The sequence below is a fragment of the Manis javanica genome, chromosome 13, assembly GCF_040802235.1.
Source record: "Manis javanica isolate MJ-LG chromosome 13, MJ_LKY, whole genome shotgun sequence".
Classification (NCBI taxonomy): domain Eukaryota; kingdom Metazoa; phylum Chordata; class Mammalia; order Pholidota; family Manidae; genus Manis; species Manis javanica.
The window spans coordinates 85932016-85957130 of record NC_133168.1 but is presented as its reverse complement, the minus strand read 5'-3'; the positions used below and the strand labels follow the sequence as shown (position 1 = coordinate 85957130).

General features: G+C 51.6%; 2 protein-coding genes across 4 annotated transcripts; one reads left to right on the top strand and one right to left on the bottom strand.

The window, feature by feature from the left end:
* The first annotated feature begins 75 nt into the window (after nucleotides 1–75).
* Nucleotides 76–19189, top strand: IL27RA (interleukin 27 receptor subunit alpha). 3 transcript variants are annotated; one of them, XM_073219992.1, is made up of 14 exons: nucleotides 76–292; nucleotides 705–822; nucleotides 5747–5904; nucleotides 5995–6152; nucleotides 7487–7643; nucleotides 7745–7821; nucleotides 9800–9983; nucleotides 10088–10276; nucleotides 11858–11959; nucleotides 12032–12190; nucleotides 13857–13982; nucleotides 14362–14455; nucleotides 14652–14745; nucleotides 18373–19189. In XM_073219992.1, exons 1-14 carry the CDS (start codon nucleotides 205–207, stop codon nucleotides 18544–18546), a joined length of 1878 nt encoding a protein of 625 aa, XP_073076093.1. In that variant the 5' UTR covers nucleotides 76–204; the 3' UTR covers nucleotides 18547–19189. The 3 variants fall into 3 exon arrangements, with proteins under 3 accessions (XP_073076093.1, XP_036874746.2, XP_017526189.3); XM_037018851.2 differs by lacking the exon at nucleotides 18373–19189 and adding an exon at nucleotides 15425–15552; XM_017670700.3 differs by lacking the exon at nucleotides 18373–19189 and adding an exon at nucleotides 14873–15552.
* PALM3 (paralemmin 3) lies at nucleotides 15698–23577 on the bottom strand. The gene is given in 8 exon segments (XM_017670734.3): nucleotides 15698–16852; nucleotides 16855–17577; nucleotides 17682–17727; nucleotides 19274–19358; nucleotides 19494–19636; nucleotides 20173–20253; nucleotides 20891–20939; nucleotides 23341–23577. Coding segments are annotated over 8 exon segments (2082 nt in total). The 5' UTR covers nucleotides 23382–23577; the 3' UTR covers nucleotides 15698–15938.
* Between the last annotated feature and the right edge of the window lie 1538 nt (nucleotides 23578–25115).

Sequence of the window (25115 nt, the reverse complement as noted above, 5' to 3'; positions counted from 1 at the left end):
CTCCCACTCCCCCTCTGCACCCCAGCGAGCCGGGCGGGGGACTTCCCGCCACGGGGAAGGGGCGGGGATCCGCGGCGCAAGGTGCGGAGGCGGCCGGGAGGCGAGGCTGCGCTTCCCGTCGCGGCCCGGGAGCTGCGGCTGGAGAGCGAGGCGAGCGGCGCGGCTGGAGTTGCACGGCCGCGCGGGGCCGGAGCGGGGTGCGCCATGCGGGGTACCCGGGCCGCCCTATTCCGGCAGCTGCCGCAGCTGGCGCTGCTTCTGTTACTGCTGTTCCAACGGGCTCGGCCCCACGGTGAGTTCTGGGACGAGCTCGTGCGAGCGCTCTGCGGGTAAGCGCGGGCCCTCCAGGGTGATCCACGTGTTTGCAGAATGAATGACCGAGCTCCGGGGCAGGCGCGGGCGGAGCAAGGAGTTGGGGAAGGGGCACGCGAGCAGCGTGGTGGGAGCCAGAGCCCGGGAGGTGGAGGGTGGGGGTGGCGGCGTTTGGGGTGGTAACAGGATGTGGCTGGCTGAGGGAGGGGAGGAGTTATGTCCAAAGCCAGGGTAGGGGTGCCCGGCGCCCCCTTCCTGCTGCTCACTTCCGTAAGGGACCGTGGATCGCCCTCCACAGTTGTCAGAAGTAAGGGCCAGTTCAGGTTCTGGGGTGTGCAAGAGGCTGGGGGTATTGACCCCCTTCCCTGGGACCCTCCCGCCCAACTCCTCAGGCAGCCCTGGGCCACTGCAGTGCTATGGAATTGCACCCTTGGGCGACCTGAACTGCTCCTGGGAGCCTCTTGGGAACCTGGGAGCCCCCTCCACACTGCATCTCCAGAGCCAGAAGTAGTGAGTACAACAGGGCGACCTGGGGGAACTGAGGCTTTGGAGGGGTGGCCACGCAGGTCTCAGCCTTCTCCAGTTGAGAAGACCCAGTAGCCCTGCCCCCTTTCCAGCCTTCCTCCACTCTCAAGCCCTTCAATTCCAGGTCTCCTCATTTCCCAGCTGTTGACCCTGGACCACTCCCTTTCCCTCTCTGAGCCCTTGTTGCCTCGTCTATCAGAGGGCAATAATAATAGAAACTGCCTCCTTCCCGGGCTTGGTTCTGAGGGTTCAACGTGTTAGGCATTTGGCATAGAGAAAATGCCTAATAATTAGAAGCTGTTTTTACTGCTGTGTGACCTTAGGCCAGTAGCTTAACTTCTCTGAGTATACAAAGAGATCATTTGGTCTAGTGCTGGGGATGTAGCAATGAAAGAGGCAGACAGAAAGCCTGGCCCTCATGGAGCCCACAGTCTTGAGAGGAAGAGGCGTTCCTTCATGATGAATCACATCTGGAAACTAGAATTCATTTCAAATTTGTCAAAGCAAAGGAAGAGTCAAAGGGGCTTTGAAAGGCGGGAAGGAGATTTTTATTCTAATGGTAGTAGAATACACAATACAATTTACCATCTTTATTTCTCAACCATTTTTAAGTGGACAGTTCAGTGGCAATAAGTACAAGCATTGTGGATTCAGTCCACACCACCCCAGTAGGGCAAATATGGCATTAAAGCCAGTCAAATGAAGTTTTTGCTTTCCCAGTGTGCATAAAAGCTATGTTCACATTATCCTGTAGTCTGTTAGGTGTGCAATAGCATTATGTCTAAAAAAAAAGTTGATACCGTAATTAAAAAAATACTTTATTGCTAAAAAAACCCTGCTAACCATCATCTGAGCTTTCAGCAAGTCATAATGCTTTTGCTGGTGGAGGGTCTTGCCTCGAGGCTGATGGCTGCTGCCTGATCAGGGAGGTGGTGGCTGAAGGCTGGTGTGGCCGTGGCAATTCCTTAAAGTAAGGCAACAATGAAGTTTGACTCACTGATGGATTGTTCCTTTCACGAACTATTTCTCTGTTGCATGTGATGCTGTTTGATAGCATCTTACCCACGGTAGAACTTCAGAATTAGAGTCAATCCTCTCAAACTCTTCTGCTTTATCGGCTGAGTTTCTGTAATATTCTCAATCCTTTGCTGTCACTTCAACAAACTTCACGGCATCTTCCCCAGGAGCAGAGTCCATCGCAAGAAACCACCTGTTTTGCTCATCCTAAGAAGCAGCTCCTTATTTATTCCAGTTTGCTCATTTCTAATTCTACTTCTCCTGCTATTTCTGCCGCATCTGCAGTGACTTCTTCCACTAAAGACTTGAACCTTTTAAAGTCATCCGTGAGGACTGGCGTCGACTTCTTCCAAACTCCTGTTAATGTTGGTATTTTGACCTCTTCCCATGATCATGAATGTTCTTAATGACATCTAGGGTGGTGAATCCTTTCCAGAAGGTTTTCAATTGACTTTGCTCAGATCCATCAGAGGAATCACAATCTACGGCAGCTATAACCTTACAAAATGTATTTCTTAAATAAGAAGACTTGAAAGCTGAAATTACTTCTTGAACCATGGGCTGCAGAATAGATGTTGTGTTCCCAGGCATGGTAGCAACATTCGTCTCATTGTCCATCTCTGTCAGAGCTCTTGGGTGAACAGGTGTACTGCCAGTCATATTTCAAAAGGCACCTCTTTTTCTGAGCAGTAGATCTCAACAGTTGGCTTAAAATATTCATTAAAACATGTGATAAATAGACGTGCTGTCATCCAGGCTGTGTTGCTCCATTTCCAGAACAAAGGCAGAGCAGATTTAGCATCATTCTTAAGGCCCCTAAGATTTTCAGAATGGCCAATGAGCACTGGCTTCAACTTAAAGTCACCAGCTGCATTTGCCTGTAACAAGAGAGTCAGCATGTCCTTTGAAGCCTTGAAGGCAGGTATTGACTTCTCCTCTCTAGCTATGGAAGTCCTAGATGACAACTTCTTCCGATAGTAGGCTCTTTCACCTACATTGAAGATCTTCTGCCTAGTGTAGCCACCATCATGAATAATCTCAGCTAGATCTTCTGAATAACTTGCTGCAGCTTCTCCACCAACACTTGCTGCTTCCCCTGCACTTTGATGTTCTAGAGATGGCTTCTTTCTGGAACCCTCTGAACCAACATCTGCTAGCTTCCAACTTTTCTTCTGCAGCCTCCTCACCTCTCTCAGCCTTCACAGAATTGAAGAGAGTGAAGGCCTTGCTCTGGATTAGGTTTTGGCTTCAGGGAATGTCGTAGCAGGTTTCATCTTCTACCCAGACCACTCAAACTTTCTTCATATTAGCAATAAGACTATTGTGCTTTGTTATCATTGGTGTGTTCACTGCAGTTAGACCTTTAATTTCCTTCAAGAAATGTTCCTTTGCATCTACTACTTGGCTGCTTGGTGCAAGAAGCCGAGTGTTTGGTCTGTCTCGGCTTTCCAGATAAGCTTAAACATTTCTAGCTTTTGATCTAATGTGAGAGATGTGTGACTCTTTCTTTCACTCAGACACTTAGAGGCCTTTGTCAGGTTATTAACCCATCTAATTTCAATACTGTGTGTCTTAGGGAAAAGGGAGGCTGAGGAGAGGGTGGGAGACAGGGGAATGGCTGGTTGGATCGGTCAGAACACACACAACATTATTGATTAAGTTTGTTGCCTTAAAAGGGCACAGTTCAAAACAACGGCAGCCCAAAACAATGACAATAGTAACATCAAAGATCACTGATCACAAATCACCACAACAAACACAGTAAGAATGAAAAAATTTGAGACATTGCAAGGATTACCAAAGTGTGGCACAGAGACATGAAGTGAGCAAATGCTGTTGGAAAAATGGTGCCAATAAATTTGCTCAACAGAAGATTGCCACCAACCTTTGATTTGTAAAAAAATGAAAATCCCTGAAACACAATAAAGTGAAGTACAATAAAAGGAGATGTGCCTGTACGTTCACATTGTTTTGCAGCCATCACCATCCTCCATCTCCAGAGAGGGGGCCTCACTTTAATTGTTAGAGGATGGGGGAGTCAGAGAAGGCCCCTCCTTTTTTTAATGAGGTGAAACTCACATAACATCAAAACAACCATTTTAAATGGAACAGTTCAGTGGCATTTAGGACAGTCACAATGTTATGCAACTACCACTTAATTCTGTCTAATTCCAGGACATTACCATCACCCAAATGGAAGTTCTGTCCCCATGTGCAATCACTCCCCATTCCTCCCTCCCCCAGCTTCTAGCAACCACTGATCTGCTTTCTGTCTTTATGCATTTGCCTGTTATGAACTTTTCATAGAAACCGAATGATACAATATGTGCCCTTTCGTGTCTAGCTTCTTTCACTCAGCATAAGTTTTGAGGTTTGTGGCTGAGTAATATTCCACAGTATGGATATGCCACCTTTCATTTACCAGTTCATATCTTGATGGACATTTGGGTTGTTTCCACCTTTTGGTGGTTCTAACTAGCACTGCTATGAACCTCTGTGTACATGTTTTTGAGTTCCTATTTTCTGTTCTCTTTGGTCTCTACCTAGGAGTGGAATTGCTAGGTCTGTGGCAATTCTGTTGAACTTTATGAGGAGCTGCCCAACTGTTTTGCACCACAGCTGTAACATTCTGCATTCCCACCAGCAGTGTAGGGGGGCTCTGATTTCTCCACATCTTCACCGCCTGTGTTTCTGTTGTTGTTTTTATGAAGGCCTTGCTTTGAACTTCTGAAATTCAATCCTTTGGGATGTCCTTATCCTCTCTCTCTCACTCACATCTGATCCATCAGCAAGCCTTGCTGGCTCCAACTTCCACATCATATCCAGAATCTGGCACTCCCCACTTCCTCAGTGCCTGCCTGGTCCAGCCCCCATCACCAGTGGCCTAGACCTTGTAAGCTCCTGCCTGGGCTGGGTTTTGGCCCTCAACCATACAGTGTGTCCTCCCCTCTGCAGCCACCAGAAGGTGCCCTGTGACTGCCCCAGTAGAGGAATCCCTCTGCTCCCAGCCCTCCAAGGCTCCCACCTCACTCACAGTAAAAGCCAAAATACTTCCTTTAGGCCACCAGCCCCTACACAATCTGTTTGTCACCTGCCTTCCCTCCCCTCCTCCTACTCACCCCCTCACTCCACTCCAGCCATAGGGCTTCCTCCTCACTGTTCCTCAGACACACCAGGACATTAACCCCAGGGCCTTTGCACTGGCTGTTCCCTCTTCCTAAGACTCTCTTTCCTCTAGTCCTGGATGGTTCTGCCTTCATGTCCTTCAGGCCTTTATTCGAATGTCTGGTTGTCTGAGACATCTTTCCTGACCACCCTACGTAAAATAGCACTGTCACTCCTTACCGTATCCTCACACCACACCCTCTTTACCCTGCTTGATTGTTCTTTATATTGCGTATGCCATCATCAAGTCTTTATTTATGTGTTTCTTGTCTGCCTCCTCCCACTGGAACACCAGCTCCAGGGAGCAGCTCCTTGCTTGCTTTGGACATAGTCCTTTTTCCAGCAACCACAACAGTGCCTGGCACAGTATGTATTTGCTGACTGTATAGTCATATAAATGTGAATGTGCATATATATATATATATATATATATATATATATATATATATATATATAGTAAGTGCTCAATAAATACAACCAGTGTTCACTTAACATGTACTGTGCACTCGATGCTGCTCTAAATGCATTCCATTTATTATTTCATTGATTCTGTTCCTGTTTGGCCCTTTCAGCTTGCACTTTCATTGTCCACTGAAGCACAGAGAAGTTAAGCCATAGGCTGAAGGTCACACAGCTCTGCAGCAGCAGTGTTGGCATTTGAACTCAGGCAGAACAGTTGATAACATTATGTTCCACCCCACTCCCATGCCTACATCTCTCCTCACAGCCATTCCAACAGAACCTGGACTGTGGCAGTGCCCCCCCGCCAGAGCTGGGTAACCATTCCTCGAGAACAGCTCACCACATCAGATGAACTCCTTGTCTGGGGAGCCGAGGCAGGCCAGCCTCTCTGGTCCCCAGTCTTCGTGAACCTGGAAACCCGAAGTAACAGGCAGGGATGAGGGGGTGTGCTTTATGTGGGGTGGGTAGCCCTGGAGGCTTTTGCTCAGTGCTCCCCTACCTCCCCTTTCTCAGTGAAGCCAGATGCCCCCCGACTCTGCCCCAAGGTGGACTTTCCAGAGGATGACCCCTTGGAGACTGCTATCCAATGGGAGCCCCCTGTGTGGCCGCCCCATAAGATCCTGATCTGCCAGTTCCACTACCGAAGATGCCAGGAGATGGCCTGGACCCTGGTGAGTGTTAGGGGCCCTCTTCCTCCCACCTTCTTCTGGGCAGGGCCCAGGCCGTCATGCCCAAATCAGAGACCCAGCCCAGCCCGCCCTCCCCTGGCATCTGTCCACATCCCACCCAAAAAGCTTCTGCTGTACATACATCTTGTTCAGCTAAAAACTGCCTCCCAAGATAATCCATGAATTCCATGTAGGCTCAATCTCAGTTTTACATGGAATTTATGAGAAACTCAATAAACTTCCTCTAACATTTCTGTGACTGAATGGAAGTCCCTTATGTTTATGTTTAAGCTTAAAATAAGAATGACAGAAGAACAGAAGACATGTAGAGAGCATCTCATATGTGCTAGATACTGTCCTAGGCTCTTTATTGAATATTTACAAGAACTCTTTGAGGTAGTTGCATTTTATACCTACCCATTTTGCAGATGAGGAGCAGGGCCTGGTTTTCAGTAAACACTCAGAAATAATTAATAAGAGCAGCTGATGTTTCTGAACACCTGCTGTGTATCAGGTCCCAAGCTAAACAATCTGCACAGATTATCTTGGTGAGTCCCCCACCAACTTCCCTATATAGTAGATACTTTTCAGCTCTCTGTTTTATAACTGGGGAAGCCAAACCTCAGAGAAGTTAAGCAACTTACCAAGCTCACACAGCAAGAAATTGGAAGACAACTCTAGAGCAATGGGACCCAGAAGGAGTTGAGCTACCTGCCCATGCACCATTAAGAGCACCACCTGGAAGTTGCATATATCATTTCCTCTTATCTCATTGGCCAGAACATAGTCACATGGTCTCACCTGATCACAGTAGAGGCAGGGAAATGTAGTCTTTATTTTTGGCAGCTTTATTCCCAACTGATACCCAGAGGCTCTCTTAAGAGAGAATGGATAGAGAGAATAACCAACTGTCTCCACTACAGCTTTTGATGCACACGCCACCTGTATAGAAGAGTTGTCATTGTCATGATTCATGAAATTCAAAGTAACACTGAGATTCAGGCTTTGGAAGTTGCCTGCCTGGATATTGGATCTCAGCTTTAACACTCACCAGCTGTGTGACCTTGTACAGGTCACGTCCCTTCTCTGGGCCTTAGTTTTCCTTATCCATAAAATGGGAATAATTCTAGAATTGATTTGCTATTGCTATATGTGACCCACAGGGTGACCGACTTGTCTCCTTTTGCCAGGGATTGTCTGAGTTTTGAAACCAAATGCCCCACATCCTGGAAATGTCCTGGACAAACACAGACAGTTGGTCACCCTATGCTACCAGGCTGGCACAGAAGGTCAAGTAGCCTCAACTCAACCTTTGGCCTCATTCCTGTCTACCCCAGCTAGAACCAGAAGTGACGTCCATACCCCTGGCCCCTGTTGAGATCCAGAATCTGGAATTAGCCACTGGCTATGAGGTGTCTGGCCGCTGCCGAATGGAGAAAGAAGATTTGTGGAGTGAATGGAGTCCCAGCCTGTCTTTCCAGACCCTGCCCTCTGGTGAGGCTCTCCAAGCCTGCCCTTATACCCTCTTCCCCCTGCCTGGAAGTCTGTCCAACCAGGCCCCTATCACTTGTACCCACTTTCCTCATCCTTGCCAGCTCCGAAAGATGTGTGGATATCAGGCAACCCCTGTGGGACACCAGGCGGTCAGGAACCCCAGCAGCTTCTGTGGAAGGTGAGCTGTGGGGACAGGAAACCCCAAATAGTGATGTAAACAAGACAGAGCTTGCTATGCTGCCCTCTTGAGGTTATTTTAAAGCTTCCAGGAAGGGGGTGTTCAGAGAGGTCCTGGCACAGTGCTGGGCACAGAGCAAACCGCCACCAATGTCAGCTACTTCTGAGAGATCTGAGCTGACACCTAAAGATGGGTGCAGGTGTTCTGGGGGTGGGGGGACAGCAGGTGCAAAGGTTTGGAAGCACGACTAGACTCAGCTTGACAAATTGTAGCACAGTGTGCTAAGGGCTTAGATGCTGTTAAGGAAAGGGAATTATGAGATGACAGACAAGGATGCCATAGTCCCCATGTATCTAAATATGTTGAGCACCTACCATGTTCCAGGCATTTCCAGGCCCTGGCTCATAGTAAATATGGCAAGGAGCAAAACAACATGGCCCATACCTTCTTGGGCCACACAATCTAATGTCATTAGTTTTAACCATACATACTACTTGGAGAACTTACTATGTGCCAAGTTCTAGCCTACACATTTATTTATATTAACTAACTTTACAGATGAGAAAAATGAGACATAGAACGGCTGCCCCAAACCCTGCACAACTGGCATCCGAACAGCACTTCACAGCCTCAGTGCCTCTATTCCATACTGAGTACTTTACAACACCTCTTTACTCTATGGAAATGAAATACATACATAATATAATCTATGAATGTGCATGTTCTTAAGTATATATAATACAATGTTCTAATTGTAACATTTAGTAGAAAATAAAGGGGAAATAAAGTTAATACATAATGGCAAAAAATTCAGTTCACCAGTATGATATAAGAGTACCAAATCTGTATATACCTAATAACATGGCTTTAAAGTACATAAAACAAAACGACAGAGCTACAAGGAGAAATATATGAATCCACAACAGTTGTAGGAGATTTCAACACACCCCTCACAAAAATTTCATAACAAATGGATGCAAAATAAGTTCAAGCTGTAGAATATTTGAACATGGGATTAACAACAACCCACTGGACTCACATAAGGAATGCTAAAACATGCATTCTTTCCATACACAAACAGGACATTTACCAAAATCAATCACATTCCAGGCCATACAGCCCAGTTTCCAGGAACTTCAAAGTGGTGAGATGATGGAGGGCGCGTTAGAAAATCCTTTTAGCAGAGCACAGATTGTATTGGGAATTGATAATAAAAACTGCTTAGAAAGTCCCCATATGTTCTGAATATTTTTAAAATTCAGTGAATATTAAAACCAGGTCCCCAAAAGAGTTTTGAATTTATACCTCAAAAGGAGTTTGGTTTTAAGATCAGTTAAAATTATTAGACAGGTTTTCATCTGCAGAAGTTTCTAGCGGAGATGACATTAAAAAGTCACAAGGATCATGGAACAATTTTTTGTTTCTAGGACTATGTACCATCCCTGGCTCTCACCAATCAGATAAGAATCATTACGGCAACCAGAAATTCTCACAAGTTTCTCCAAAGCCCCGTGGAGGGTACCATCCTGTCTGTTATACATGACTACTCCTCCATACAACAGTGGGAATTTTGAAATCCCTAAGAACTGTACAGGCAGATTAGGGTGAGGCAAGTGAGGCAGTCATACAGTGCCGGGTCGGGCTCTGCCTTTACTTGAAATCTTGGTATTTTATTTGTCATGGGCTTTTTTTGCATTACTATTTGTTTTGGTTCATATATTTTGATTACTAAGTTTTTTGTATCTTCGTCCCTTCAATTTTTCACCCAAGGTAAGTGTCTCACTTACCTCGCCCTAGCCCTGGAACTGTGTTCTGACCCCAACTCTGCCATGGAGCCCATCTGAGACTCAGTTTCCTCATCTGTAAAGTGGAGCCAACAAAAATTTCACCGGCGGGCTTGTTGGGAGACCTCCTCGAGACACACAGCATGTGCCTTATGAACGGGGGATACTAACTCCTTCTTCCCCTCCTTCCTCAGGCCCCAGGGCGCTGTGCGCAGGTGGCCTACAGAGTGTGGTTCCATGTGGAAGGTCAGAGGCTGACCCAGGATGGGACTCCCTGCTGCAACTCCTCCATCCCCGCCCAGGCGGAGTGGGCTGGGGTGTCCGCTGTCAATGCCACAAGCTGGGAGCCTCTCACCAACCTGTCTTTGGCCTGCTTGGGTAAGAGGCTGTGAACTTCCTCTGAGCAGTACCCTAGAGAGGCAGGACGGGTCTTCCTGAGTGGGCAGCTAAGGCTTCTCCTCCCCACCCCCTACACCTTCTAGGTCCAGGCTCTGCCCCGCGTAACGTGACAGTCAGCAGTGTTGCTGGGAGCATGGATCTGCTGGTGACTTGGCAACAGGGGTCTGGGGCACTGCAGGAGTACGTGGTGGATTGGGCTCAAGATGGGGACCCCTTGGAGAACCTCAGCTGGGTCCGGCTTCCTCCTGGGAACCTCAGTGCTCTGTTGCCAGGTGAGGCCTCGGGACATCTGGGTTTCCATCCTAGCAGTTGGAGAGCAGGCTGATAGGTGGATCTGTAGGAAGGAGTATTATACTTAAAGAATCATTAATATATGCAATAAATATTCATTGACCACCTGAATAATGTGCTGGGCCATGTTCCAGACACCAGTGCACAGTACGGCAGTGGGAGTCCATTTTACAGTAAGCATTAAATCATTCAAACTTCCTTATAAAGTAGGTTTGTTATTATCATGTTCAATGAACGGATGAAAAGGAGGCCCAGAGAAGTTAAGCGACTTTCCTGAGGCCACACAGCAAGTAGGTGGTAGCAACAGGATTTGAACAACATAGTTAGGCCCCTCTGGCTGAAACCTGAGCCATCACACCGCTCTCCCTCCCAGCAACATCCCCATTCTCATGGAACTGATATCCTTGTGGGGCCAGCAACCAATGAAACAAATAAGAACAAAAAACAGGGACATTCATCATGTAACTGGGGGAAAACAATGCAGGGTAAAGGGGAGGAGGGATAATTGCTGTTTTAGAAAGAAAGATTAGAAAAGGCCTCTCTGAGAAAGTGGCATTTGAACCAAGACTTGAAGGAGGTGACAGAGGGAGCCAGGAGGATGTATGAGGGAAAAGCACAGGGAACAGACAGTACAAAGGCTCAGAGGCAGGAACATGCCTGATGTGTTAGAGGGATGGCAAAGAGGTTGGTGTGGCGAAGTGGAATAAGTAAGGGGGTAACTGGGAGGAGGGGAGGGCAAGGAGGTGATGGGGCAGGTTGTGCAAAGCCTGCAGGCCACAGGGAGGACTCTGGGTTTTGCTCTGAGTGAGGCGGGAGCCACAGAGGGATGCACCCCGATACAGGTGCCCACAGATGCCCTCTTGCTGTGGGGGAGCAGACTGGGGAAGACCAGGCCAGGGTGCGGAGCTGATAATCCCTGGAGAAGGGACTGTGCCTGTACAGGTGGGAGATGATGTGGGCTGGACCAGGTGGGGACTGAGGAAGGGAGAGAAGCAGGCAGGCTGGTTGGGAAGTCTTGGGGCAGAATTTGGGGAACCCATTTGTCATGTCTGAGATGCTCATCCAAGTGGAGTCATCCATGAGACTGTTGGATACTCAGGTCCAGGGATTAGCAGTGAGTTCCGGGCTGGGGTTTGGCACTGGGGAGTTTGCCCCTGGTGGAGAACACGAGTGAGAAATTTCAGACAGAGTCTTGCCTGGACAGAAGACTGAAGTATTGGGAAATTTAAGGCCCCTCAGAGGCAGCCCTCCAGCAAAAACTAATAAGCATCGGTGGATAAATACCCCAGCTCCCTCCCGCCTTCAGTTGGGATGCCCCAGGTGTGCGCTCTCTGCTGCCTCCCAGAGGTCGCTGGCAGGATTGGTAATTGTTTACCATTTTCCGGCTGCCTTTTCTTCCCCGTTCGCCTTCCCAATCGCCCAGTTGGTATTCTCTGGGGCACCACCCAGAAAAATTACTTTTGCCCAAATCCTTCTCTTAGTATGTTCTTCTGGAGACCCCGATGAAGACTCCTACCAAATAGGAGCCAACTCTAAACGGTTCTTGCTTCTCACCCACCTAGGAAATTTCGAAGGAGGGGTCCCTTACCGGGTCACAGTGACAGCAGTCTCTCCTCGGGGCTTAGCCCCTGCTCCCCCAGTCTGGAGTTTCAGAGAGGAACTAGGTAAGCGGTAGGGCTGGAAGATGGAGTATACTGGGACGCCAGCAGACCTTGACCCATTGGCTTTCTCCGCAGCACCCCTGGAGGGACCGATGCTTTGGCGACTCCAGGATGACCCCCCAGGGACCCCCGCCGTAGCGTGGGGAGAGGTCCCTAGGCACCAACTTAGGGGCCATCTCACGCACTACACCTTGTGTGCACAGAGTGGGACCAGACCGTCTGTCTGCTTGAATGGTGAGCTTTACTGTCCCCTGGCCCCAAAGCTACAAGACCCCCCCATCAGCCTGCCCCCTACTCCATCCCCAAACAGGCCCCTTTGGCCCCCCTCTCAGCTCCTTGGAGAACACATGGTATCATTAATTCCCTAGTGGACAATAACCCACGTGGCTCTCAATGTAATGGCCTATCATCTGGCCATTAAAATGAAGACTCTGATCTATATTATTGACATTGAAAGATGCCTGTCATATTTTATTAAATGAAAAAGACAAAAGGGTTACAAAATGCCATGGAATGGTTCCACTTTTTGTTAAATAAACCCAGCATTGAGCAAAGCAGAGGCACACAAATGAAAGGTAACTCCCCACCATGTCAACGGATTACAGGATTGCATATGATTTTTCTTTTTTGTACCATTGGGTGTAGGCCCAATTTTTACTCTGAGCACGAATTCCTTCTTAAAACTCTTATTATTGCTCTTTTACCCCCAATTACACTTATCTGCGCTTGTTACAAAAGCTGACACATTAAAGGAGTATGTCACCAAGAATATTGACATTTTCCTCGTTTCATGGACACTGACAATGCAGCTTCCAGATTTTTCCATACATATGTTAGCATAGAGAGAGTTGTTTTTGAAGATTTTCAACTTGGTATTATAGATCCTTTCACGTATATATGGAAGTAGGGAGAAGGGTACAACACACCTTCATGTAATCTCCACCCAGCCTCAGCAATTACCTGCATCTTGCCAATCCTGTTTTAATTTATCCTCAATACTTTTTTTTCTAGTCTTTGGTGTCATTTCATCCCTAAATACATCAGGACATCAGCATTTGTTTCTAGCTGAAAAAGCCTATTTATTAAGATAATTACTTTGCCATGATTGTACCTTGTGAAAATCTATATAGATCAAGTTTAAAGCTGTATATATGTTACTAAATATATATTTATTTTATTATTATTATTATTATTATTATTAAAAGAGGACAATGTTACAGGCTATAATTTGGCCCCGAATCTTAGGACTGATGTTTTGCAACTTACCTTGTATCACCTGATGATTTAGCTTAATTGTCTTTCTAGGTACTATATCAATGGCCATTATTTCTATGGCATTATATCCACGTTCATGGCTCTATAATCCTATAACAAACCCAAAACCTACTTCCTCTCTTAGCTAAAAAAAAAAAAAAAAAGCAATTCGGTAAAAAAAGTAAATAGAAACAGTTTTGAGAGGTCCAAATATCTTTCCCTCCTTTCCCTTCACTGGGTTCTGTGTGGGTGAGGGATATGATGATGCTCATTCATTCATTCATCAGTTCAAATATATACCATTTTTGAGAGCCAGGCACTGATCCAGATGCTGGGAATGATCCTTGGGGAGCTAACTTTCCAAGGACAGACATACAGGCATAGACAAAGTAAATAAGCAGTGTGTCAGCTGGTGAGAACTGCAGGGTAGAGAATGAAACAGGGAAGGCGAGTACTGAAAGAGGTACAATTTTAAATGTGGTGAGGTCAGGGAAGCCCTCACAGAGGTGGTGAAATCTGAGCAAAGACCTGAAGGAAGGAGACATGTGCATATCCAGGAGAGAGTGGTGTGGACAGAGAAAGCATGTGCAAAGGCCCTGAGGTAGGATTTGACCACTGCCCCAACCTCTCTGGGTGTGTCCTTCAGTGAGTGGCAGCACCCGGAACATCACCCTGCCCAACCTTCACTGGGGTCCCTGTGAGCTATGGGTGACTGCATCCACCATCTCAGGAGAGGGCCCACCTGGTCCCAGCCTCCAGCTTCACCTACCAGGTAGGGGGGCTGGGGTGGGGCTGTCATGGGCGGGGGCCTGCTCAGTCAGTCTGAAGGGGCTGTGGAATGATTAGTTGGGCTTCAGCGAGTGGGCAACCTTTTGACTTGGGGGGAGTGGTTACTGATGACGCCTCAGTGGCTATTGATTGATGATGCCCTGGTGGTTATTGACTAATTGATTCCTGCTAACTACTGCTATGGACTTATCAGGGGGTGTGTGTCTCTGATCCTGTCACCCACCCCTTACCTTGACCTATCACCCGTTACTGCTCTACTCACAAGCCCCACTCCCATCCCCAGACTTTCCCCATCCATGAGACCTACCTGACCCTTCCCCCTCCCTGCTGTCCAAACGTGCTTCTGCCCCTCCCCCCACCAGATAACACCCTGAAATGGAAAGTTCTGCCCGGTATCCTTCTCCTGTGGGGCTTGCTCCTGATGGGATGTGGCATGAGCCTGGCCACTTCCAGAAGGTGAGGCTGCCAGACATGTGGGTCTCTGCCTAGGTGGGGAGGGTGGCTGGGCATTAGCTGAGCTTCCAGCAAGAAGGTGGTGGTGGTGGTTGTGAGGGGCTACCGCAGGGCTCTGTGACGTCCCTGGAGTCTGTGACCTGGGCATGGGCACCCGCCGCCTGGCTTCCCTGTCCTGACCCTACCTGTGTGCGTGCAGATGTCTCCACCTGCGATACAAGGTGCTGCCCCGCTGGGTCTGGGAAAAGGTTCCTGATCCTGCCAACAGCACTTCCAGCCAGCCCCATGTGGAGGTGAGCAAAAAGGCTGGCTGGTTGGGGCCCTCCTGCAGGGCTAGCGGGTGTTGGGTCAGTGGGGAGCAGGTGGGAGTGGTGAAGGTTATGAAAATTAGGTGCAGAATCTCAGCCTCCCTCTTCTCAGGAGGTACCTCAGGCCCAGCCCCTCAGGGACTTACCCATCCTTGAAGTGGAGGAGATGGAGCCTGTACTGGTGATGAAGCCCCCCGAGGCCTCCGCCCAGCTTGACTCTGGGTATGAGAAACACTTCTTGCCCACACCTGAGGAGCTGGGCCTCCTGGGCCCCCCAGCCCCAGGCCCCAGGCTCAGGCCTGAACTGATCGCAGGCCAGGAGAGTGGTGCTCATTTGACAGATGAAGACTTGAGGCTCAATGAGGCTGAGTCACTTGCCTGAGGAGACCCAGCCAGGAAGAGCTGAGATTGAAGGACCCGAACAGAGAAGGGCCTGGCCCTACAGGGAATATATGGGCGAGGGAGCAAAAGATAATATATGAGATCTGGAGTGGCATTCCGGGAAAGTCTTCCCAAATCTGTTCTGCTGGTTAGATTCACTCCCAGCCTCCCTCAAAGCTCAGGCAGGAATGGGCTGAAGTCTCGCTGATGGAATGGAGGGTGATGCATGCCGACAGATTGGGCAGGGGCCCCTCTGTTCTCTTCCCTTTCACGTGAGCTGTAGCATCATTGCACCTGTTGCCCAGCTTTGGCCACACCCACGGGGAGGATGGATCAAGAAACGGACTTGTGGATCCACCAAATGACTGTGGATCAGAGCAGCCCAGAAAAATAAACTTATGTTTTTTTATAGCTACTATAGCTTGAGAACTTTGTCAGCAGCTGCGTCCAAACTGTTATTGACTCATCATCTCTGTGGCAGAGTGAAGCCCTCAGTGTCCCTCCAGGAGATGGTGAGGTGGTTCTGTGCCAGCCACACACACACACTCACTCCAACTGTCCAAATGCTTTCACGTTTTATTTTCAAGTATAAAGGCTTTGTCACAGAAGGGGGCCAGGGTCACAGGCAGCGGGCAAGGGGTCTGGAAGCCCAGATGGAGGCGGATGTGTGGGCCAGCTGGCTCCCAGGGGCTGCGGCCAGTCCCATGGTGCCCTGTCTGCGCCTGGGACCCTTAGCTGGGTGCCAGGAGGCCGAGGTAGCTGTGCGAGGAGCTGGGTGTTGGGCAGAGGGCGCAGACTCACATAACCACACAACACTGGCACGTCTTTTGCTTGGGGCCACTCGCCTCTTCGCCCTCAGGAGGGGCACATGGCTCAGACTGCCGCACAGGCGCATAGGTGGGCACAGGGTGGGCACTGGGGTTGGCCCTGGGCCCCTCCACCTGAAGCAGTGGCTGGCACTCAGTGGGCTGCTCTGGAGCTGGGGTCTCTGCCAGGAGAGGGGTAGGGTCCCCTGAGGGTCCCTGGCCCTCAGCAGGGGTTTGGGGCATTGCTGCTTCTTCCTCCAGGGAGCCTTCCTGCTTCTCCTGGGGCTGGGTTCCTTCCTCCTCTGGCCTCAACTCCTCCTTGGCCCCAAAGGGAGCCCCTCCCTCCCTCACCTCCTCTGCCTGACCTTTCTTTCCTCCCCCAGACTCTCTCTGCTGTTCTGGAGTCAGATCTTCCTTGATCTCTTGGGCTTTCTTGGCCTCCGAGGCTTCCTCACCTCCTGTTCTGTCTACTGACTGCGATTCCTCACCTTCCTTTCTCTCTGTCACCGAAGCATCTTCAGTCGCCTGCAGCTTTTCTTCATCTCCCTTCTCTGCTCCCAAAGGTCCCTCAGTCTCTTTCTGTGCCCCTAGCATTTGCTCACCTTTCTGTTCCACTGCCAATGGCTCTACACCTCCTTCCTCCTCTGCCCCCAGAGGCCCCTCCACTGCCATCAGGGGCTTCTCCACTCCTCCTTCCCTCTCTGTCCCCAGCTTCTCCTCCCGTCCTCTCCTCTCCAGCTCTGAGGAGTCTGCACTTCCCTTCCTCCCCACGGCCAGCAACCTCTCGGCCCCGTCCAGCTCTGCCCCTGCCTTTTCCTCGCTGCCTTGCTCTCCAGTGCCCACAGGCTCCTCTGCCCGGCTCCTATCCACCTCGCAGGTCTCCCCCGCCCTCCCCTCCACCTCCAGCCCAGCAGGCTCTCTGCTGCTCCCTCCCTCCCTTGCACCCTGGGCCTGTCCAAACCCTCCACCACCAGCTCCTCCCACTCCTCACTGAGGGTCACTCTCTCCACCCAAATGAAGGACCCCTCCTCTCCCCCAGAGCCCCCCGGCCCATCACCATCAGGGATGCCCCTGGGAGCACCCGCTCCAGAAGCTGCCCCCTGGAGCCTCAGTGAGCTGCTCTGCAAGGCTTCCTGGCGCCTACCCGCCTCCCGCACCACCTCTGAGTTGCTGCCCTCCGGGTCACCCATCCCTTCCCAGACCACCTCCACAATGCCCCTGTCCACCTTCACCCAGGATGGTAGCTCTGGGCGGCTGGCCTCCTGCCTTTCCCCAATGGCTTCCAGCACCATCTCCTCCACCTGAGCCTCCAGCTCCGGGCCCGTGGGCCCTGTGGCACTGTCCTCTGTGGCCCTCAGCCCCTCCCATACCACCTGCACCACACCCCCTCCATTGGCGTCACCCATGCCCCCCTCCAGTGCGGCCACACCCTGATGAGGCTCCCCCCCTGGAGGGGGACTGGGTCTGAGGCAGGGGCCATTGGCTTCTGAGGAGGCCCCTGCAGCCCCAGGGACCTGCCCTGGGGGTGGCAGAACCCCAACAGCCTCGTCTCTAAGCTCAGAGGGAGACTCCAGGAATGCGCCCACTGGTCCGGCTGGCAGGGAGGCTCTCTTGTTCAGATCAAGGTGGCCTGGGGGTGTCAGGGGAAGAGAGGGGGTGGCAGAGTGAGGCTCAGGCCACCCAGCTTCAGGCCTCTCCTCTTGAGACCCCAGACTGAGGGAAACACTCACTCACCGGCAGAACTTGCCTCCACAATGGGCTGGGAGAGAGGACGGTGACCCTGCAGGATGGCAGAGACAAGGTCAGGCCAGTCCCTGTCTCTGCCTGCAGCCTCCCTCCATGCCTGTCCCCTTCCCCAGCTCAGACACCCTCCATGGTCCCTCCGACTTCTATGGCACTCGGCCTTCTTCACCTGTCTAATTGCCCTCTGCACCAGTACCGTGCACACAGAAGGTGATTAATCAATGTGTGCCTGTGCAGCCATCCCTCTGTATTGGGGACCTATTCTGCCAACTACTGAGACAAAGGACACTTAAGCCTTTTGTTATTGGAAGTTACATTTGAGTGTCAGGAGGAAGGTAAATAAACACAAATAAATACATAATGTCTGGGAGTGAGAAGGACTATGGTAGAAAAAAAATGAGGAGCTAGGGAGTGCCTGGGAGAGGTGATGAAGTACCTCTTTTAGGTATAGCAGGAGGGCCTCTTGGGGGAGGTGACATAGTACAGAGACCCAGAGAGTGAGGCCCTGGGGCTGCAATGAACTGGGCAAGGTCAAGGCATAAAAAAGGGGAAAGTGGGTCAGTGTAACGGGAGTAGAGGAGGGAGAGGCACTGGGGACAGCCAGGCGGAGTGCCTAGGCCAAGCCCTTGGATCTTCTCCTGCAGTTCTCTGAACCAGCCTCCTCTTTTTTTCCAACCTCCAGGTCTTTGCACAGGCTGTTTGCTCCTGGTTCCCGCTCAGATTGAGCACAGAAGCCACTGGCTCCAGGAATCCTTCCCTGAGCTCTCAGCCTCACTCAGGTGCCTCCTGTGACCTCCCCCCACACAGGGCTCTCCCCTCACAGACCCTGCACCCCATCTCTTCATTTGGACAGTGAGCTCCCCTGGACCAGGAATCCTGCCTTGCCCATCTCCAGCCAGAAACTCTTGGCTTATACTAAAAAGGCAACAAATGCTTCCCACAGCAATGAACAGGTCGCTCCCTCTCTGCCCTGTGACAGCACCTGGGAGCTAAGGTAAGACATCCGGGAGAGGTGGGGATTGAGGAAAACCCACACCTCACTATGGCCAGGGGTACATGTTGCCAGATCTTTGGACATCAAGGACAACCCTGATAGCCAGAGTTTAATGTGCCCCTGTCCTGGTGTTCCAAAGCCTATGTGTTGTGTGGCAAGTGGAGTAAATCTTAATAAAGGTGTTATCAAAACAAAAATCAAAAGAATGAAAATCCATGTGGATCCTTAAATCATAAGAGCATCTCATGGAGACCCTTTCCCCTCTTGAGGCTGAATCCGAGAGCACCTCCCAAGCCCATACTCCGACTGCATTTGGGCCATCGGAGCAACCACATATCCAAACCTTCTTTTGCGCCTTCCTGGGTTCTAAGCAATGATCTTGTCCAGCCCGCCTCATACCTTTTCCAGGTGCATGTTATTCTCATTTTAGAGATGAGGAAATGAGGTTCCGGCAAGGAAAGCAACTTGCGCAAAACCACAGAGCCAAGAAGTAGCAGAGCACCTTGTCCTTAAACTGTACTTGGAGGATCCTATTTGGGGCTCTGTTGCCCACATCCTCCCCCCATCATGTGCTCTCTGGGCTCCTCACCTGTCTGCGCCAGGTGAGTCTGCCTGAGGGCTTGTGCTGGGCACCTGTAGATGCGCTTTGCAACAGCTGCAGCTGGGACTGGAGCCTGGGGAAGAGAGGGACACGCTGGGAGCCAGGCCAGCAGGCTCAGTGAACCCCCACTCTCATTGGATGCACCCCTGAGGTGCACCTGGGGTCTTGCCAGACAAAGCCCGCAGGCAGGGGCTACACCCACACTCACGTGAACAAGCTGTCTTCTAGGTTCCGGATTCGGGCCTGAGCCTGGTCCTCAGGTGACGGGGGGTCCTTCAAGGAGGAGCCCTCAGGCCGCTCTGGCCCCTCAGCTGCCCCGTCCATTAGCCAACGCTCTCGGAGAGACTTCCTCTGAGCATGGGAAGGGAGCTCCGGCTGGGCACAAGGACCATCCCACCCAACGCAGGGTCCTTCCCGATGCCCTAGGCTGGGCAGATTTGTTACTGCCCCAGAACCATCCAGACGGGACAGATATTTTCAGTCTGGGATACATGCCCTTATTGCTCCCCCAACACTGCCAGATGGAACAGACATCCCATTACAAGCCCATAGCTTTTGCAGCCGGGAAAAAAAAATCTCCCAACCCCTCCACACTGGGACAGACACCCCCAAAGGTTAAATCAATGTCTCTCTTGGCCCATCCTTACCCCAATGCAGGGCCAATATCTCCACTGTCCCCATACCCTTCCCAAAGGGTAACAAATATCCCCATCGCCGCCACCACCCACTCTCCCAAGCGGGGAAAGACGCCCTCCCCCAACGTTGGACCCAATGCCCCCAACTGTCCCCCTAAATTAGACAAAAGCGCCTAGGGTCCCCGAACAGGCTCTGACGGACATCCCTACTTCATTGCCCAGGCCAGGAAGGCTCCTCCGTCCGTCCCCCACCTTGAGCCGCTCCACGCGGAGTTTCTCCTCCTCCAGCTCCCGGCGCGCAGCGCCTATCGCCTCCTGCAGCCGCCGCTTCTCCTGCGCACAGAGGACCCGGGGTGCGGGTCGGGCGGGGCGGGGCCGGGCGGGGCCGCCGCCTCAACCTCCTCCCTCCCTCCTCGCCGGGCTCGCAGGCCTCCCGGGCTGCCAGTCCTGCCAGCCGCGGAGCGCACGTCGGGGCGCGGGACGGGGAGGGGGAGTGAGGGGGTGGACCGCGGAGGCGCTGACTCAGCAGCGGGTGGGGGCGGGGCGGGGGCGGCCGCACCCGGAATGCTACGGAGGTGGGGCCTGTGGGTGGGGGGGGGGGGCGGGGCCTTGGAATGGAGATCCGGAGAAGGGACCGAGCTGTGAGGGTCTGAGACACAGGGTTCAGAGAGACGGGGGTCTGAGAGATGGGATTCAGACATGGGGTGGGTGAGAGACCGGGGTTCAAGAATGGAGCATCTGAAAGTGTGGGGTGTCTGCGATGGCCAGACAGAGGAATTGGGGAGCGGAGGGGGCCTGAGGAACTGGGGGTGTCACCCCAGGCAGGGCTGGAGATGAGGGTGCCCCTCCTCTCCCCCTTCACAGCGCTAGACCTGCTCCCCGGGATGAAAGGGAGGTGAGGAAGAGACAAGGGGCAATGCTCGGGGTGCCCAGGGCTCCGGGCAGGGCGCGCCCCGAGGGCGGCACTTACAGCGATGACCTCTAGCCGCTGCCGGTAGAGGGAGCTCTCGGCCATGGGCCTGCGGGGAGAGGTAAGGGTGCGGAGGCGGGTCTCCCAGGCCCCACCCCTCAGCCAACAGACCTCTGGAATGCCCCTCTGAGCTGCTTGGAAACCATCTAAAGCCCAGCATTTCCCTCTATTTCCCCTTTGCACCTGGGAGGAGTCGGGGCAAAGCGCGGGGGTTCTGGAAGGCGGAGAGAGCCCTGATCATGACCCACTGACCTTCATAGGTCAAAAGCCTTCACAGTCCTAATATTACCTCTCTGAGCCTCAGTTTCTTCATCTGTAAAATGGGCCCAGATCTCACCTTGCAGAGAGATGCCCTTATAAGAAAGTATCCCTTCAGAAAAAACTTAGGACATAGGGCTCCAAATACAGTAGCATAGTTAATTATTAGTAAGAACTTTAGTGATCTTCAAAACTAATGTTTATGATTAGTTATAATAACCATTCCCAGCCCTTCCTACAAAAACTCGAATTCCACAGAGCCCCTAACATGCTGTATGTCTCTTTCCAATTCCACACCCTCTCTGGACCTCGGCTCCTACCCAGGATCCTTTAAGTGCTGAGGGCTGAGGGAGTCTGGGGAGAGAAGTGTCCACCCCGGTGTGACACTTGCGCCCTTGCGCCATTGCCATAGTAATTCTGGAGCTGCCTTCTCCCTGGGGGCAAGGGTCATGAGGTCATGCTGCCTAGCACTGGACTCTGAGCTGGGAGGAGGAGGGATCTTGTTGTTTAAGGTTTAACTAAAAAATGCCCTCTTTTTCCTTTACCGTATCTAGGGGCCTTACTTCCCAGCTTACAAGGCTGCTCTGGCTCCATCTGGGCTTTCCCTGGCAGCTGGTGGCAGGGCACTTAGGGGACAGCTGTGGTCACATCAGCCTCTCATCACGCACATGTGTTGAGCACTGACCACGAGCGGGTGCTTCCCAGGCCCATATCTAGATGGATTTATCTATCTGTTTGTTGTCCCTGACATAGCCCAGGGCAGGCACAGGGTAAGCCCTCAAACATTTATTAATTTGAGCACTAACCCTGTTGGGTGAGCATTAGCCTCATCACCCAAACTCTGGTGGTGCCTCCCAGATCTTCCCTGGCCACACTGTGAAGGCATTATAGGTGGCACATATTTCGCACTTATTTTCTATAGTGCTCTACATGCTTGATGGGGTTTGGGGCTTCTGCTAGGCCCCCACAGCCGCCTCTCCCTCCCCCTCCCGCCCTGACCTTGAGATGCTGTAGTTGACTCTGCTGAGTTGACAGTCCACAGGAGAATAAAATCAGCCAACCATCAGCCAGTGCATATCATGTGCCAGGTGCTGTTAAATGCTTTACCTACAGTAACTGGTTCAATCCTCTTCACTATCCTAGGAGGTAAGTAGTACCACTGTCCCCATTTTACAGATGTGGAAACTGAGGCTTTAGACAGGGTGAAAAGACTTGTCTCAGGTCACTGAGTCAGGATCATAACTCATTGCTCTCAGGAAACATGGGGATTGGGTGAGGAGAGTCCAGGCACCCTTGTCTTGGCAGCCAGGAGGCCAGAGATCAGTCTGGGAGTCCCTGATTTCATTTGGGGCAGGGGGCTGAAGTCTGCTTTGCAGGTTATGCCAAAGGTAACACAGACCCCCTGCTAATAGGTTTGCCCTTGGGGGAGAGCTGAAGTCCCCCTTCAGATGTCTCAACCCCAAGATGTAATCTCCCTGTCTCTCCCTTGCTGGGGGTGAGATCGGGTTCCCGTTGCTAGGCAGACAGGGTTGTAGTTGATGCATAATGCAACAGGGAACCCAAACGAGTGAGGAACCAAATCGGGGTCCCTAGAGGGGGGAGCCCCTTTCTTTATAAACCTCTGGAGTTCCTCCACCCCCTTACCTTAAAAGGCTCTCACATCTCAAATAGTAAAATACTCTGCCCACCCCATTGGACATTGTTTCTCTAACTCCACAGGAACAGCATTCATGGCCCATGGCCTGATGCCACCAGGAACAGTTGGTGGCCATTTCATTAAACTGGTGATCAGCTTGATTTTGCCGTTGTCATGTCCAGTTTGAAAGCTGTTAAACTTTTCTGTTAGATTGCAAGCTATTGCCCCCGCCCTGAACACTGGTGGTGATTTTAGAGGCAAATGTGGGAGCAGGGGACCCTGGCATTCTCCATCACCCATCCCCGTTCCCTGTGATAGCCCCACCCCCAGGCTGGACTTTGGGCTTAAAGCCTGCAGGTGGAAAATCCCCCAAAAAGAAGAGGTGGGGGTTCACATCTCCCACAACTCTCGGGCTCTTGGCTGCTGGGTCCCCTTCACTCACCCCAGGGCCCATAGGAGAGGCCAGCTGGGACTCTTACCCCCTTGGAAAGGCCAGCGTCCCCCAGGAGCCCCTCCCAGGCCCTGCCCACCGGCCCCCCTAGCCCAGCACACTTACATGGGTGTGGCTGGAGACCACATCTGACTCTGCAGGGCCATCTCTGCCCAGAAGCCCACCACGATTTGGTCTCCGAGTTGAGAACCCACCACCACCCGCTTCCCCAAAGGTGCCCTGGAGGCTGTGACTTGGCTGGCAGCAGGAGGGGGGGCCCTGTAGGCGAGCACCAGGAGAGCTGGTCCAGCTGGTTTGGGTTGGGAGGCAGTGGGAGGTGCGTGGGGTGAGGGGGGCTGGGGGCTGACGGGCAGTTCTGGGGAGGTACTATCAGCTGTCCTGATAAATTATTTACCAGTCACTGGCCTCCTTGCCGCACACGGCTGCCTCCCGGCAAGCACCCTCTCACATGCGTGGTGGGGCATGTGGGTCACAGGGGGGAGTCAACCACTCCTCCACAGAATGGCACCCCCACTTGGCACCCTGGACACCTCTGGTCCAGCTGCCCACCAAGGGTCACCCACACTTGAGCATCCTTGCACTCTACACACACCCAGTAATTCTTACACACCACTGCCCTCCCTCCTCAGACCCTGGCTCCAGAGTGGGAAGGAGGAACTGATCCAACTAAAGGATTCTGGGGACCAGACTGTGCGCAGTTGGAACCAGGATGCCAGGGCCCTGGGTAACTGTGGGAAATGTGTCCCAGGTTTCTAGGCCTGTTTCCCCTTTTGTGAATGGGGAAATTAACCAAGCGGCCTCTAGGACCCTGGACACCCCCTTAGGTGTACAGTAGTTAGGGGAAGGGTGGTGATGACGAAGGTCCAGAGAACCTCCTACTTAAATCTTGAGGGTCTCTGTGCTACCCTCCCAATCCTGTCCTTAAAGGGCCAGCACCCCTTTTCTCAGCTGACTGCATGTTTCATTCAAACCCTCTTGGGGAAATCATCTCTTGCTCTCCAGGTGGGTCTCCTGCAGCCCCCAATGCTTTCTCCATCCACCCCTGGTCGCACTGCAATTCTTACAGCAGCCTCAGCAAGAAGGGTCCTTTACCTTGCCTCCCCACTCCCCCACCACCGCTTTCAAGGGCACACCCAGCTGGGACCCTCCCCATTGGGCAAAGGGAATCCTTCCACCTAAATCTTCCTTCCCTCTTCTGGATCCTATTCAGGGTGCTTTGGAATCCAGAATTCCAGATCCACATGGAATGAGCTCACCGATAAAGCCTGTGTAGCTTCCTGAGGGCAGACCATGCAGCCAGGGTTGCCCCATCCCACTGCCCAGGGCACCTGTTAGCAGAGGGATAAGAAGGCGGTGTCCTTAGGCGCATACACAGGGGCCTGGCTACACAGGACAAAGCTGGGATGGGCAGCAAAGGGAGCCAGACTGATCACAGGAGTTTCCCTGTACCCCACATTCTAGCACAAAGCTCCTTTGATTCAAAATGTTTTCCACTGAACCTGGCCTTCTAGGTCATTCTGAAAATACATTTGCCATGATAGGAAGAGAGAACATATATTTTTAAAATTAGTTCTTAATTGTGGGAAAATACACATAAAATTTACCATAAGTGGCACTGGGTACATGCACGGTGTTGTGCAACCACCACCCCTATCTAGTGCTAGGACATTCTATCACCCCAAAATGAAACCCCATCCCCATGAGCACTCACTCCCCAGCCTCCTCCCCCAGCCCCTGGCAGCCACCAATCTGCTTTCTGTCTGTAAGGATGTGCCTGTTCTGGACATTTCATGTAAATGGAATCATACACTATGTGGCCTTCTGTGTCTGGCTTCTTTCACTCAGCATGTTTTCAAGGCTCATCCATGTTGTAGCATGAA

Coding starts and splice junctions, on each gene's coding strand:
- IL27RA (XM_017670700.3), top strand. CDS start 205: ATGCGGGGTACCCGGGCCGCCCTATTCCGGCAGCTGCCGCAGCTGGCG. Junction 10,277..11,857: donor CCTCAGTGCTCTGTTGCCAG/GTGAGGCCTCGG, acceptor TCACCCACCTAG/GAAATTTCGAAGGAGGGGTC. Junction 13,983..14,361: donor CCTCCAGCTTCACCTACCAG/GTAGGGGGGCTG, acceptor TCCCCCCACCAG/ATAACACCCTGAAATGGAAA.